Source organism: Panthera pardus, unplaced genomic scaffold, assembly GCF_024362965.1.
Source record: "Panthera pardus isolate Hobbes unplaced genomic scaffold, ASM2436296v1 HiC_scaffold_11, whole genome shotgun sequence".
Lineage (NCBI taxonomy): Eukaryota > Metazoa > Chordata > Mammalia > Carnivora > Felidae > Panthera > Panthera pardus.
In genome coordinates, this window is record NW_026526666.1 from 88,824,882 (window position 1) to 88,839,547 (window position 14,666).

The 14,666-nt window shown below is 55.0% G+C and overlaps 1 protein-coding gene across 3 annotated transcripts in view; it reads left to right on the forward strand.

Annotated features, from left to right (window-relative positions):
- Positions 1–14,280, forward strand: part of MYOM3 (myomesin 3) — a 49,318-nt gene extending 35,038 nt beyond the window's left edge. For all 3 annotated transcript variants that reach the window (XM_019461794.2, XM_019461796.2, XM_019461797.2), the window contains 15 exons: positions 499–608; positions 1,858–1,902; positions 2,578–2,714; positions 4,606–4,750; positions 4,864–4,923; positions 5,336–5,403; positions 6,201–6,311; positions 8,039–8,126; positions 8,662–8,700; positions 8,946–9,054; positions 10,209–10,372; positions 10,605–10,641; positions 10,831–10,853; positions 11,590–11,645; positions 12,875–14,280. In XM_019461794.2, the coding sequence (XP_019317339.2) occupies positions 499–608; positions 1,858–1,902; positions 2,578–2,714; positions 4,606–4,750; positions 4,864–4,923; positions 5,336–5,403; positions 6,201–6,311; positions 8,039–8,126; positions 8,662–8,700; positions 8,946–9,054; positions 10,209–10,372; positions 10,605–10,641; positions 10,831–10,853; positions 11,590–11,645; positions 12,875–13,168 (1,486 nt within the window). In that variant the 3' untranslated portion in view covers positions 13,169–14,280. The remainder of the gene's footprint in view (positions 1–498; positions 609–1,857; positions 1,903–2,577; positions 2,715–4,605; positions 4,751–4,863; positions 4,924–5,335; positions 5,404–6,200; positions 6,312–8,038; positions 8,127–8,661; positions 8,701–8,945; positions 9,055–10,208; positions 10,373–10,604; positions 10,642–10,830; positions 10,854–11,589; positions 11,646–12,874) is intronic.
- Positions 14,281–14,666: the final 386 nt, after the last annotated feature.

Consider the following 14,666-nt stretch of genomic DNA (forward strand, 5'->3'; position numbering starts at 1 on the left):
ACCTTAGGTAGAAATGAGGGGACGATGCATTTAAGGGCAAAAATGGCAACATTCACTAAAGATTCTTCTGCAAGGAATTGTGCTGCCAAGGAGACGCAAAGCACGTGGTTTCTAGCCTGGGTGCCAACGGCTTGCTCTCGAAAGTTCTCTGGGCTCAGTGTCCTCACATGTAAAAAGAGGGGTTGGGACCAGAGGTCAAACGTCCCCATGTCTCACTCGCCTACCCCCAGCAGCTCTGGCTTTGGCCCTGTCCAGACGATGGCTTGAGCCCTGGGGGGCAAGAGAGAGGGCAGTGTGGCCAGTAGGAAGACCCTGTGCCAGAGAGCCTGGCTAACGGGGCCATTGAAGGTGCCAGGCCAGAGCTACCCTGGGCAGGGCACCCCGGGGGGGTGTAAGGAGGTGTGGCCAGGGGTGGGGCTGGGGTGCCGGGGCCTGCAGTTCTCAGGCCTCCAGGGCACAAGGCTCTTCACCCAGTCTCTGCTCTCCTCTCTCCGCCAGGTCCAAGGTCATCCTGAAAGAGCCTGGCCTTGAGGATTTGGGCACCTACTCAGTAGTGGTCACCGATGCTGACGAAGACATCTCGGCCAGCCACACGCTGACTGAGGAAGGTAATGCCCCTGCCCCACTGCCACCTCCCCCAGAGAGACAGGCCCACATCAAGAGTCCCGAACACAAATGTCCCCAGAGGCTGGCAAGGAGCAACAAAAACTGATAAAGCAGCGATTTCCGGAGAAGTAGGCCGTCACCCACCCATTCAGTCAGCCAGTCCATTGACGAGTATCTGTGGAGCGCCTACCATACTCCAGACACTGTCCTGGGCACTGCGAACTCAACAGTCAAAAACCCCTGCTTGGCGGAGTTCACGTTCTTCTTGTCTCTCTTTCCCTTTTCTACTTTTGATAAAAAGCAAAGGAACCAGAATTATTTCACCTCCTTCTGTCGCCCCAGAAATACCACAGCGCAGGGTGAGGGCAAATTGCAAATGGCCGCTGGTCTGAGGAACCAGGGCAATAGGGAGCAGCGGGGACTGTGGCAAACCAGAGAGGGGATGCTGTGTCTCAAGGGTCAGCCACGTTTGATGGCTTAGACAGAACTGGAGCCAGTGCTGTTGACGGACAAGACTCCGGCTCCGCTGTCCCCAGAGTACGAGGGGCGACGGGCCGCCGTCTTCCCGGCTGAGTGCTTGCTCGTGAGGCCCTCTGATTTTGTTAAGATGCAGAAGCCACACAGGCTCAGGTTCCGAGTCCACTTCCATAATCTGCCGGCTGCTTGATGTGGAGCAAGCCACGTCGCCTCTCTGGACCTCGGTTGGCTCATCTGCAAAGGGAGATGATAATCCCCGGGGCTGTCCCAGCAGAAACAATGTTATGCGGATACAGTCAGGTGATTGACTGTCTGCAGACTAAAGCCACGTTTCTGGTTTTCGTTTTATTCTGTTTTCACTTTGCCATGAGTCGAGACTCACCATACTCAGGGCTCTGGGGCTTACAAGGGAAAATGAAGTGTGGGCCCCACCCCGGCCACCAGTGGGCCTGGAGCGGTCAGAGGGGACAGTAGTGCTCACCCCACAGCGCTGTGTGAGGACGGGTGAGGGCACGCGGAGCCCGGCACAGGGTAAAACTTCCCCGAGGAGGTAGCACGCCTCAGGCGGCCTACAGCACTGTCCCTCACCCTCACCTCCTGTGTAGCGAGTGACTCCAGGCCGGGGGGGGGGGGGGGGGGGGGGGAGGTTGGGGGGGGGTCTCTTGGGACTTTCACCCAGCACGGGACGCTAGGATGGCTCCCATGAACCCACTGGCCCCGGGCACTTCACTCTCCTTGTTTTGTTTTGTTTCTCCTTGCGCCTCCCGGTCCCAGAGTTGAACAAGCTGAAGAAGTTGAGCCATGAGATCAGAAACCCAGGTAGGCTGGGCCCTCGGGGGTGTCTGGAGCAGAGCTGACTGGGGCCCAGCAGAGGGGACAGAGGATGGGAGCATCACGGGGCTGCAGGGTCAGAGGCCTGGGGAGTCTGCGGTCCGCAAAGGAGAAAAGGGCGGCCAGCAGGGCGGGAAGGGAATACAGAGGAGGGCAGAGTAGATGGCTTCGTCCTCTTGTAATTGTTATAATTGGCTCTTCCGTCCTGTGGACTTTGGATCATCTCAGCCTCCGCCCCCTTCCGTTGCTTAGCAGCAGCGTGTGGTCCCCAGAGCAGGGGTCACACACCTGGGTGCACCTGGGAGTCACCCTGATAACTTTTAAAGCCCCAGTGTCCAGGCCGTGCCCTAGACAAATCAGAACCTCTGGGGCTGGAGCCCAGACATTCACCTTTTTAAAAATCCTCAGGGATCCAGTGCCCGGCCAGGGTGAGAACCATGGCCTCAGATCCCTAGGGAGATGGGACGCTTCTCTGAGATGAATTGCATTAGAGGGACTGAACGTGGAAACCGTCCCCGGACCCCCATCCCAGCGGCGTGGCCCTCAGACTCTTGAAGCGCTTTGCCTGTTAAATGGCCAGGGTGTGCTCACGGTGGGGCTGGTCGGGAGTGGAGAGGGGAGACGGGTGCCCCACCCACCCGCTTCTTGTCCTCCGCCTTCCAGTGATCAAGCTGATCTCTGGCTGGAACGTTGACATCCTCGAGCAAGGAGAGGTGCGCCTGTGGCTGGAAGTGGAAAAGTTATCTCCCGCCGCTGAGCTGCATCTAATCTTCAACGAGAAGGAGATCTTCAGCTCACCGGTAACCGGGGGCTCAGACTTCGTAGGGGAGGTGCCCCCCCCCCTCCCACCCGGGACGCGGCGTCTGGCGGGGCCAACAGCACCCCCTAGTGGACATTTCAGGAACGGCCACATGCTTTGTCACAGCGATGAGATGGGGGTGGGGACACCTGGTGGCTAGGGCCCGCCAGTGCGAGAAACACTCCCACGGATAAAGACTCTCCATCCCCCCCCCGCCCCCCCCCCGCCACACACAACTTTTGACTGTCTTACTAGACATTCTTAAGATTAAAAACCTACATTCACGCTTACAGTTCTCTGAACCTAGACCCTCACCTTGTGATACAAAGTATTTGTGCAGTTTTAACATACACCTAATAGACAAGTTACTCCGTTAGCCACCTGACCCTACACTCTTTCGTTCATTTTCCTGTTCTTTTTTGTACAAAATGGCTTTTGATCTTTTTGCTTTACCGAACTTCTCTTAAATTCAAACCAGTTCATCATAAATCAGTGCAACAAGACAGATTATCGCTGAGCATCTACTATTGAAATGCATATGATTTTTATTTCTTCTTCACGTTACAGTTGTGGTATAAAAAAAATCATGCCTGTCGATAGATTGTATTAGATTGAAGCATGAGTTGCCCACGTTCAACTGTTTTTACAAACATGGCAATTTCAGTCTCAGGAGAGATTCGATCATACTGCCATGTTGTTTGCAAATTGCATTTTCAGATGGCAAAGTGGGCATCAGACAATATGTGTTACAGAGAGGAGCACTGGTTCTGACAGAGGAGAATCTGCTCAGGGCTGGATGTCAGGACTCCTACCTGTGGGCTGTGTGCCCTTGGGCAGGCCTGTGCACCTCTCTGTGCCTCCGTTTCTGTATCGGTACAACGGGGCTGGTTGTCCCGGGATCAGAAGAAGCAAACGAGAAAATAGACATGAAACTTCTACACAAAGATTAACAGCGACCTTGGCACATGGTAGAGGAAGTGTGAAAAAGTCTGCCCTCTTGAGTGCATGGCATTGGGACTATCGGTTGTCCCTGCAGAAAAATAAAACTATTCGTGAGATCGAGCCCCGCATGGGACTCTACACTTACAGTGCGCAGGGCCTGCTTCTGCTTCTCTCTCTGTCTGCCCCTCCCCTGCTTGCACTTGCTGTCTCTCAAAATAAACTTAGAAGAAAGGGCAGGGGAAGCACCTTGGCGGCTCAGTGGTTAAGCGTCCGACTTCCGCTCAGGCCATGATCTCACACTCCGTGAGTTTGAGCCCCGCATCCGGCTCTGTGCTGACAGCTCAGAGCCTGGAGCCTGCTTCAGATTCTGTGTCTCCCTCTCTCTCTGCCTCTCCCCTACTCACCCTCTGTCTCTTTCTCTCTCAAAAACATAAATAGACATTTAAAAAAATTATAAAAAAAAATAAAACTAGATGGCTCCCTCAAATCATACATACAAATAAGTCCGGAGAGAAGACAGTCCTAAATGTGGAAAATAAAACTTTTAAAAACTGTTAGAACGTGACAAAATGTAAATGAGTGTTAATTCTGGGTAGCAAGCACACAGGCATTTTTTATATTATCCTTTAAACTTGCATGGGGATTTGTAGAAAATGTGGCACAGTGGGGGTTTGGGCTTATTATTAATCGCAGTTAACTCAAGTACCCAAGACTCTCCTGTGCCCGCTGGGCCCCAGGGTGTTCCCGGGGGCCGGTGTGACGCAGCCCAGGGCTATAGGAGAAGCAGAGTTACCCAGGGCCTCCTCCCCAGTCTCTGAAGGCATCTAACTCTGCACATATCACACCCCCCACCCCTTCAAGTCCAGGTACGCCCTGATTTGTGTCCCACAGTACAAATTCCCTGGGATAGGAAAAGGGCAAAAAAGATTCTCCGGCTTTATTCTCCCCAGAACCGCAAAATCAATTTTGACCGAGCGAAGGGCCTGGTGGAAGTGATCATCCAGAACTTGTCGGAGGATGACAAAGGATCCTATACTGCTCAGCTCCAGGATGGAAAAGCCAAAAACCAGATCACCCTGGCACTGGTGGATGACGGTCAGCCGCGCCCTGCCCGCCCCACACGCCCAACCTGGGCTCTCAGCTCCGGGGCCTGTGTCCATCCCCAGGCTCCTCCCGGCTCACAACTCTTCGTCCCGATGTGTTCACAGATTTTGACAAACTTCTGCGGAAAGCGGACGCTAAGAGGAGAGACTGGAAGAGAAAACAGGGTAAGAAGTGCTGGGGTGAAGTTCAGAGGCCGTGGCCGCCAAGCCAGCGGACAGTGCTGGGGACCTGCTAGGGACCTGCGGGACGGGTGGGCTAACAGGTCCCTCAGCCCCACTGGGTCCCCGAGGGAGGGCCACTGCAATTCAATGCAGCTCTGTCCCGGTGCAAGAACAAGACACCGAGCAACACCCCTGAGGGTCAAGCCCAACCCTGAGAGTGACACCTCCTTAAATTTGGCGCCCCAGGCACCTCTCCTGCCTCACCTCCGTCCCTTGCCTTGGTGGCGGCAGAATCTGAGGGACCTGTGATCTCTAGCTGCCCCTCCCCCGCGGGCTGCCCCCCATCTCACCACCAGGTGGCGCCCTGGCGGAGCCTGGAGCTCTGACGGTGGGCGTGTTTGTTTTGTGCTCGCAGGTCCCTATTTCGAGGAGCCCTTGCAGTGGAAGGTCACGGAGGACTGCCAAGTGCTCCTGACATGCAAGGCAAATCCCCGCCCCTGCCTCCAGCCCTGCCCCCCCCCCCCCCCCCCCAGTGCGGGGAACATGTGGCTCCTCCCCCCCAGCCCGGTGGCTGTCCTTGCCCGCTTTCCCAAATTCCTGTGCTTGGCTGATCCCAAGGAGAAGTAGCCCCAGGAGGACCAGTTTAACTAGAAAACAGAGCTACTCCCTGGAAGAGCCCAAGGAGCCAAATTAGTGGGGGTCCCATCAGCCTTCAGCTAGATCTCCCAGCTGTTCCAGGAAGGGGTTCTGTGGGGCCAGGGGGGCCAGGAGCAAGTGAGGGGTCTATATATGGAGGGGGATTCCCTAATGTTTGTTAGTAGCCTTGCCAGACCCTGTGCTCAGCACCCATCTGCCTCACAATCATCTGTGAGACAGGCGTGGGTCGGAGAACAAGTAGAGAAACAGCTCAAGACCACGGGGTAGGAGGTGAAGTCTGGAGCGTGGTTTTAACGCAGTCTGCCTCCAAGGGTGGTGCTCCTTCTCAGCACCCTGCAGCCTCTTTAGATGCCTGGAGAAGGGTAGGATCTGTAAGACGCACAGACGCTTACAAGGAAAAATAGAGTAGAGAAGAGATCAGATCCAGAATGTGGAACGAGCAGAGGACATGCGGTGTGAAGGAAGGAATAGTTGAGATCTAAGAAGGAATTAGCTACGAGCGAGTATGGGGGTGAGGGAGACACAAGTCTGTAGGAAAAAAAAGAGAGAGAGATCTGATGAGTTGAGTTCTTACTTAAAAAGAGAAAGCCTGAGAGAGTCTCTTCATTCCCTACCTCCCTCAGGCAACCAACACCAAGAAGGAAACCTGCTTCCAGTGGTTCTTCCAGAAGAAAGAGACACCGGACGGTCAGTATGACCCACAGACTGGAGTGGGAATCCTGTGCATCGAGGAGGTAAGTGCAACCCCAGGTCTCACACCCTCCAGGCAGCACCAGGAACACTGGGCACTGGAGTCAAGAGCACTGGGCACGGAATCAGGAGCGGGGCTGGGACCAGGATGAGGCCAGTGAGACACTCACTTTGAGCACAGAATTTAAGGGGGCACTAAAACCTCAGTAATCAAGATAAATAACATTTCACGCAGTATTTTTTGAACCAAAATTAACTCAAGGGAAAAAAAAGCCCATGGAGGGGAAAATAGAAACATTTTAGGTAAAGGCAGGAACAGCAATACAGATATTTCCTTTTGTTTGGATTGCATTTCTGGCCCTGCCACTAACGGTGTGACCTTAGGCTAGTCATTGTCCTCTGAGCTCAGCGTTCGTCTGTAACATGAATGGGTCAGAAGGGACGCTCAGTCAAAGATTTGTTCCTGCCCCGACCAAGAGTGTAGGATTCAGGGCCGGAAGGCGATCGCTATGTGAGGCGGGTCTGGGCAGAGCAGAGCAAGCCTGAGGCTTAGTTCTCCAGCCCACTTGGCCTTCAGAGGGTGGGTGGCCTGGTTGAGATGGAAACACAAGGCCTGTGCTCAAACCTTCGATGCTTCTCTGCCCTGCGGCTGGTTTCTGCGGCCTCACGGGGTGCCACGGAGGACTGGAGCAAATGTGAGTTTGCTGACCAGAAAGGGAACAGTGACTTCAGGGTCTTCCCCCAAATCCCGGCCGGGATGATGCCACAACCGGCCTTTGTCGCCACAGCGCAAGCTCCTGGCACAGGGCAAGTAGGCGCTTCGTAGCTCGTGAGGCTTGTTGTAATAATCGCTTGGATTATCTTTGGCTTTCTGGCTTCCAAAGAGTTACCGCCTTTTGTAGCGACAGCCCGTGGCCAGGGCGAGGATTATGCCACCATCTCACAGGCGAGTAAATGGAGGCTCCGAGGGGTTAAGTGCAAAGACACAATCACCCCCCCCCCCCCCCGCCCCCGGTTTGGCTGGGACTTTGGAGCCTCCACTGGGGGAGGTGGGGGCCAAGCAGGAGAGGTCTGTTGGGGTTCAGCTCTCCAATCCCCAGGTCAAGGGTTGTCTCTGCCTTGGATTCTGCCTCAAAACACACTATGGTGAGATGGTCGGAGTGGGAGAGACCCTTTGAGGGGGGACAGGGAAGCAGATAGTTCTCCCAGGGCCCGAAGGAGATGCTGTGCAAGGAGAGGTCACTTGTGACAGCTGGACCTTGCTTCAGGAGCGCAACCCAGGCTCTTGCTTTGCTGAGTGTCAGTTCGGGCTTCATTTGGGGTTGACGAGCACGCGCCAGAAAGGAGCCCCTTGTCCTGGCCAAAAGATAGCACGCTTCCTTCTGGAGAAGTGCAGAGGGGTCCCTCCAGCCGGGGCCTCCAGGGAGCAGGGCAGCTCAGGTAACCCTGCAAAGAGAGGTCCTCATGTCCTTCTCAGTGCCGCTGCCTGTGAATCTAAAGGTGGGGTGTCTGCTTCTGCCCTCAGTTCCCCCCCACCTCCCGCTACCTGCCCCCCGGCCCAGACCAGCCCTGAACTTGGAATCAAAGAGCTCCAGAGGTAGAAGAAGCCTTAGAGATCACCCATTCCAGATGGGTAAACTGAGGCCCAGAGAGAAGAAGAGTTTTTGCCTGCGATCACACAGAGAGTTAGGGGCAGGCCTGGAGCCCAGGCTGATTGGCACTCCTTCCAGAACGTATGCCAATACCCTCATGCTCTCATCCTTCTTTCCAGCTGTCCAAAGAAGACAAGGGAATTTATAGAGCAACGGTTTCTGACAATCGAGGGGAGGATGACACCATACTGGACCTCACAGGTGAAGGTAGGAGCTGGCGATGTGAGAGATGGGCCAGGAGGACCCAGGGATCACACAGAACCACAAGATGTGATACGACCTGTAGGGTAAAATTTATGAGATCACCATATCACTTGGGGCAATAGAGAAGCTAAGGGACCTGCCCAAGGCTGCACAGCGGGCGGGTGGCCAGGACCTGGTCTGTGATACCGAAATCCGGATTCTCTGCAGCATACCGCCGTGAGCCTAGGCTTCGAGACCCGAAGCCGGAGTTCACCCCTCCACCCCCTACCGAGCCCTAGGCTCAGTCAACCATCAGGCTGGTTGACTCAGCCTCCAAGAAAATTGTCAGGCTGCCCTATTTGTCCTCCATCCGTGGTGCCCCCCTGTCCCATCAATCAGTGAGTGCCCCAGACCCAAGCCAGTGAGGGGACATCCTGTGGAGCTCCCTGTACCCTGAGCTGTTCATGAGGTCCACCAGGCTTTCCTGGGGACATGCCTACCCCTGGCACATCCCTCGAAGGACCCTATGTCAGCTGACCATCTCTCTGTCTCCCTCCAGCCCTGGATGCCATCTACACTGAGCTGGGCAGGATTGGTGGTAAGCAAGCCCCCCCCCCACCCTTTTTTCAGCCCTGTCCTGATGCCAAATAGCCTCCAACGCACCTCCAGCCAGCCTTGGCTGCCAGGCATGGGTTTAGTTTCCAACCTCAAAGATCGACGTAGAAGTTCGTACCTCCTCACAATGCTGCATTTCCCCCGCCGCACGTGTAGAGCAGGGGGGGAGCGGGCTGGCACCCAGATGTGCTGCCCAAAGGGCCTTGGCCTTCTCCTTTGCCTCCCCAGCCCTCTCTGCAACCCCGCTGAAAATCCAGGGGACCGAAGAGGGGATCCGGATCTTCAGCAAGGTCAAGTACTACAATATCCAGTACATGAAAACCACCTGGTTCCACAAGTAAGTTGGCCTTTCCCTGGAGCCCTAGCCCAGCTCTGGGGGTGGGGGAGTAGAGGGTGGGGGAGGACAGACGGCATCTGTCCCAGAGCCCAATCCCACGGGGGTGGCAGAGACAGGGTCTCTCACTAGTCACGCTGTCCACAGAGAATCAGGGATAGGGAAGAGCAATGAAAGGTACAGAAGGGAGGTTCCCCAAGGAAGGTAGGAACCCTGGTGGTAAACCCATTTTTCTAGCACATCCATGGCCACAGAAGCATCATTGTCTTAGAGAAGCATCTTGGAAGGATGCAGAATGAGGGAGGACCAGATGGGCGGGTCACGGCGCCTTTGTGGGTCTTTGCAGCCTTAGCAAACTCAGGCAGCCAGGCTGAGGGGAGAGGTGCAGGCAGAGGGATGTGTGGGGCTGACAACGGACTGCGTGCCAGGGCCGGAAGGCAGGATGGGTAAGTTTCCCACAGAAACTCAGCCGGGAGCTAAGGGACTGCAGACAGTTTGAGAGCATTATTTTCCCGGTGCTGCTTACCATTTGCATGCCTCAGCCTTGTGGAGCAGACATTGCTGCACTCGTCCTATGGAGAAGGCTAGACTGACTTGGTCAAGTTTGTCAAACGAGTTTGTCAAAGCCAAGGGCTCCTTTCCTAGCCAGAGTTTCTGAGCCCTGTGACCAGGTCCACAGGTGTCACTTCTGCAACACAACATTGAGGACATGGACCGGGCATCTCCAGGAATGAAATACAAGTAAAGAAGGGAAGGAGTCGATATGGTTTTTAAGGACTAGGGAAGGATGATGGTGGGAAGACACACTGGGAGGGTTTAAGCTGAGGAAAATGAAGAGGTGAGGAAGTGATCCCCGGGGGTGGAGGACGTGGGGATCACTGACCCCAGAGCCCCATTTCTTTAAGGTCCCAGGCTGAAGGACACATCACAAATATAGACTCAGCACTGGAACATGGCTGATGTGCCATGAATTTGCTGAATGAATGAATGAATGAATGATGGATGGTCAGCCCACAGATCTGGAAACAAAACCCCAGGAGAGGAGTTTGCAGGGGGTGGGGGGGGGTGCCTGTAGACCCCTAGCCAGCCAACACTGACGAGCAGGGCAGCACTGACGGGCTGAGCCGTGTTCAACATTTCTTTGCCCTCATATCCAGAGAAAAACGCCTGGAGAGTGGTGATCGGGTGAGGGCTGGCACCACCCTGGATGAGATCTGGCTCCACATCCTGGACCCCAAGGACTCAGACAAGGGCAAATACACCCTGGAGATAGCCGCCGGGAAGGATACCCGGCAGCTCTCAACTGATCTCTCGGGACAAGGTGAGCTGTCCATCCGTCTGTCTGCAGAGAAACCTGTTTAGAAAATCCTGTGGTCTTTTGGGGGCAGGGGACTCCCATCTCGCCACCCAATCCTGGCACTGCCCCGAGAGAACACAGGGATGGGAAGACGGTGGAGGAACAGTCAGCGCTAAGCCCTGTAACCTGCAGGTCACAGGGACTGAGGCTCTGACGCTCCCCCCCACCCCCACCTCCCTCTCTTTCCTTCTGGCAGCTTTTGACGACGCCTTGGCTGAGCACCAGCGGCTGAAGTAAGTGCCCCCTGCATTTCTTGTGTGAACCATCGGCCCCTTGGGGTCTGGCACGAGCTGGGTACAGGACCCCTTCCTGGGAGCCTCAGCCAGCTGTGCCTTTCCCTCATCGCCCCCTCACCCCTACCCCGGGCAGGCCTGTCCTTTATCAAATGGAACTCAAGCCTTTTTCCCATTTCTGTTTTTCAGAGCCTTGGCCATCATTGAGAAGAGTAAGTCCAGTCGTATTTCTGTTATTTTCATGTCTGAGTTCGGGGCAGCTTCCCATGAGTTCATGCCTCCTGGCAGGGCTCTGAGGTCCCAGCTCCCCATGGGGTCTGTGTGGCTGTGGGCGGCAGGGACACGACGACAGATGGTTGGATAAGGGGTCCACGGACGCCTGATGTGTGGGTGTGGACTGAGCAGGTGCAGCAGCCGGGGCCTGAAAGGCAGGGATAGACAGGAGGGAGGCTGGGCGGGCTTTGGGCTTTCCGGGTGAGGGGTGAGGGCTGGGGAGGGGACGGCCTTAAAGCCGAAGCTCGTTCTGCCTGTTGGGACACTGGGGCCTCCTGCAGCCCAGGACACAGCCCCAACCCCAGAGGGACGTGAATTGGCCTCTGAGCAGCAAGGATGCCACCACCAAGTCCACACACGTTACCTTCATCAGGTGACCCTGGCCCGTTCCTCCTCCCCAGTTCTGGAGGGGGAGGGGTACCTCACTGTCACCTTCAGGCACCACCGGTCATAAGGGTGACTTCAAGTCAATAACAGAAGCACAGCGTGTCCCTATCTTCTGTTTGTGAATGCAAAGAAACACGTAATACGGACTTAAAGATTTCTACCCGAAATGATGAAAATAGAGAAAAGAAACATTGCTTAAAAATAAAACCCCCACTCTGTGGAACCTGATCCCGGGAAGCAGCTGGCAGGAAAGCATTCATCACCGGGGGTCTCTCTTTTCCCTTCCAGATCGTGCCAAGGTGGTGAGGGGCCTGCCCGATGTAGCCACCATCATGGAAGATAAGGTACTGACCAACCCCCGCAGTCCCACGCTCTGCCCCCTCTCATATCCGTTACAGATCTTGATACAAGGTAGCACCGTGGATTCAAGAGCCGAAGGAGCCGGATCCCCCCGAGTCTGGCCGAGTGACCACAGTCACTGGGCACGTGTAGTATAAGGAGAGACACTGAGCCTCGTGTCGGGCCCGTGGGGGTGCTCACCCCAGCTCTCTGGGTGGCCCTGGGCGTCACAGCCTTCTGTCAGTGAACTTCCGTTTCCGTAGGAGTTCTACTTGATGATCCCTAAAAACCCCTCTAGACCCGAAAATACCCAAGTCTAGTGTTCTAGAAAATGATCGTTAATGTTTGCATGGTGCTTACTTTGTGCCAGGCACTATTCCGTTACGTGCACGTACTTCAGTCTGTTTAACCATCAGGGCAACCACATGAAACGGGATTATTGCTAGTCCCTCTTTGTAGCTGAGGAAACTGAAGCCCAGAGAGGTTAAGGGACTCTCCCAAGGTTACACGGCCCTAAGGGGCAGAGCTGAGATTCAGAATCTGCATGTGCCCAGCTCCCCACTGAGTGTTTGACTGTTAAACTGTAGCGCTCTGTGTTAGAGCTTGTTCAAGGAATTTCAGGGGCGCCTGGCTGAGTGAGCGTCCAATTCCCGATTCTGCCTCAGGTCATGGTCTCAAAGTTGAGACATCAAGCCCCACGCTGATTCATTCTCTCTCTCTCTCTCTCTCTCTCTCTCTCTCTCCCCCTCTCTCCCTCTCTCCCTCTCCCTCTCCCTCTCCCCCCCCAAAACAAATAAATCAACATTTAAAAACAAAAAGAAGTTTCAAAGCCAATTCATAAATCTTTGTATTAAAGCAGTATAGTCTTCTTTACATGGTAAAATCCTAATGGCAGATATGCAACAAAAAACAATAAAGCAAAATTCAGGCCAATCTGGGGCAGATTTGCTAGGGTAACAATGGTCTGAAATTCCAACAAGTAAATGTGCCTGTAGAAAACTTGAGGGATGAAGGATGCGGAATTAAAATACATTGCCTCTCCCATTTTACTGTTATCCTTTTGTGGGTCACAAGAGAACACATGTAATACATTTATCACCAAGAGAAACGTACTGGGAGCTCTCCGGGCGGTGGGGGGGGGGGGGGGGGGGGGGGCGGTGGGTAGTGAAGATGAACGCCAAGTGTTAGTATGGGGAGGCCAGACTGAGTGTTCCCTTCCTGTGCTTTCCACCAGACCCTGTGCCTGACCTGTGTCATCTCGGGAGACCCCACCCCTGAAATCTCTTGGCTGAAGAACGACCAGCCTGTCACCTTCCTTGACCGCTACCACATGGAGGTGAAGGGGTCGGAGGTCACCATCACCATCGAAAGAGTCAACAGTGAGGACAGTGGGCGCTACGGCGTCTTCGTCAAGAACAAGTATGGCTCCGAGACGGGCCAGGTCACCATCAGCGTGTTTAAACATGGGGAGGAGGCCAAGGTGCTAGAGAAAATGAGAGAGCGTGTTCAGACACAGCCTGAGGCCTAGTGTGCATGGCCCGGGAGGGTCAACCAGTGGGTCACAGGCCCCTGGGCCGGGCAGGGGGGAAGGGGACAGGGTGGAACCCAGGACGGGGGGTGAGAGTGCAGTGGGTACGCTAAAGCGCAGAGGCCAAGACCTTGCTGGGGTCCCCAGGGGTCTCGGGGGTAGCGAGATGGGCACTGGACTTGGAGTGGAGAATTACACACAAGACCCCACTCCAAGTCCAAAGTCGCCGTGCACCTTGCCTATCTCATCTGCTAAATGGGAACTCCTACTCCGAGGGATTGTTTATGAAAACGCTTTATGGTTGTCACGACCGGGGGCGTCTGTTGGCATCTGGTAGGTAGAGGCCAGGGACGCTACTAAACCACAGCCCCCCCCCCCCGACAGAATTATCAGACCCCAAAGGACAGTGGTGCCGAGGTTCACGAGTCCTGCCATAAACCCATAGGTCGCCACGTCCCCCCTTAGGGGTCTATAGTTTGAATTCACTGAAGTTCAACAGACACTCTTCTGAGGTCCCTATGTGCCAGGCTGAGAATGTCCCTGGAAACACAAAGATCGTTGAGATGCAGGCCCTGCCCTCGAGGCTTTAGCCCAGCAGGAGAGACAGACCTGGATATAAAAGACTCCAGGACAAGGCAGAGAAGGATGACAAAACAGATCCAAAGAAAGTGCCCCCAGAGGTCAGAGGAGGGAGATAGGTGTTCGTCCCAGTGGGGGAAGGTGGGCTTTAAAACACCTTCACAGGACTAGCGGAATTGGAGTTGGACGCTGGAAAGTGAGTCCAATTTGGCCACGGTATTGAGAGGAGGACATTTCAGGGTGACGCTGCCTCGGTGGCCTTGGCCTCCAGGCTGGAGAGGTGGAGAACCTCGGGACCTCCTCCAGCTTGGGGCCTCTGCCTGGCGCGGCCCATACTGGTTGGCCTTGTCGGCTGGACCTCAGCACGGAGCCGGTGGTGTCGCCGCGCTCCAATCTCCTTCTTTTTTAAAAATGAGATTTGGAGGGAGTGGGGTTTATAAAATGATAGATGCTTGTTGTAATGTTTTGGAAAAACCCTGAAAATGATAGAGGAGAAAATAAAAATCATCAACACTCCCAACAGCAGGAGAGAACTCCCGCCTCCGATTTCTGAAATGGCTTCGGAAGTTCAGGATGAAACGAATCACCCCTCCATCCACTACCTACACATGCACGCAGGGTGGCTTAACTTGTACCCCCCCAGAGGCTCGCGTTCCAGGCTCCGTGGTGCGGGTCAGCATGGGTGTTCGGCAAGGGGAGCCGGGGGGAACGGGGTGTGGGGGGAACGCGACTGTCCCTGGCTGGGAACGAGTATCGGGATTGTGCAGATCTTGGAGGCAAACACGCCCAGGCTTGAAACCACAGGCTCGCCATGCACCCTTGGGCGATTCTTTCCCTTCCTCGGGGCCTCTCTCTGCGTCCCATCTGTAACACGAGAAAGCCGAAAGATCATTTTTGAAGGCCTTACGGCTGACACTGA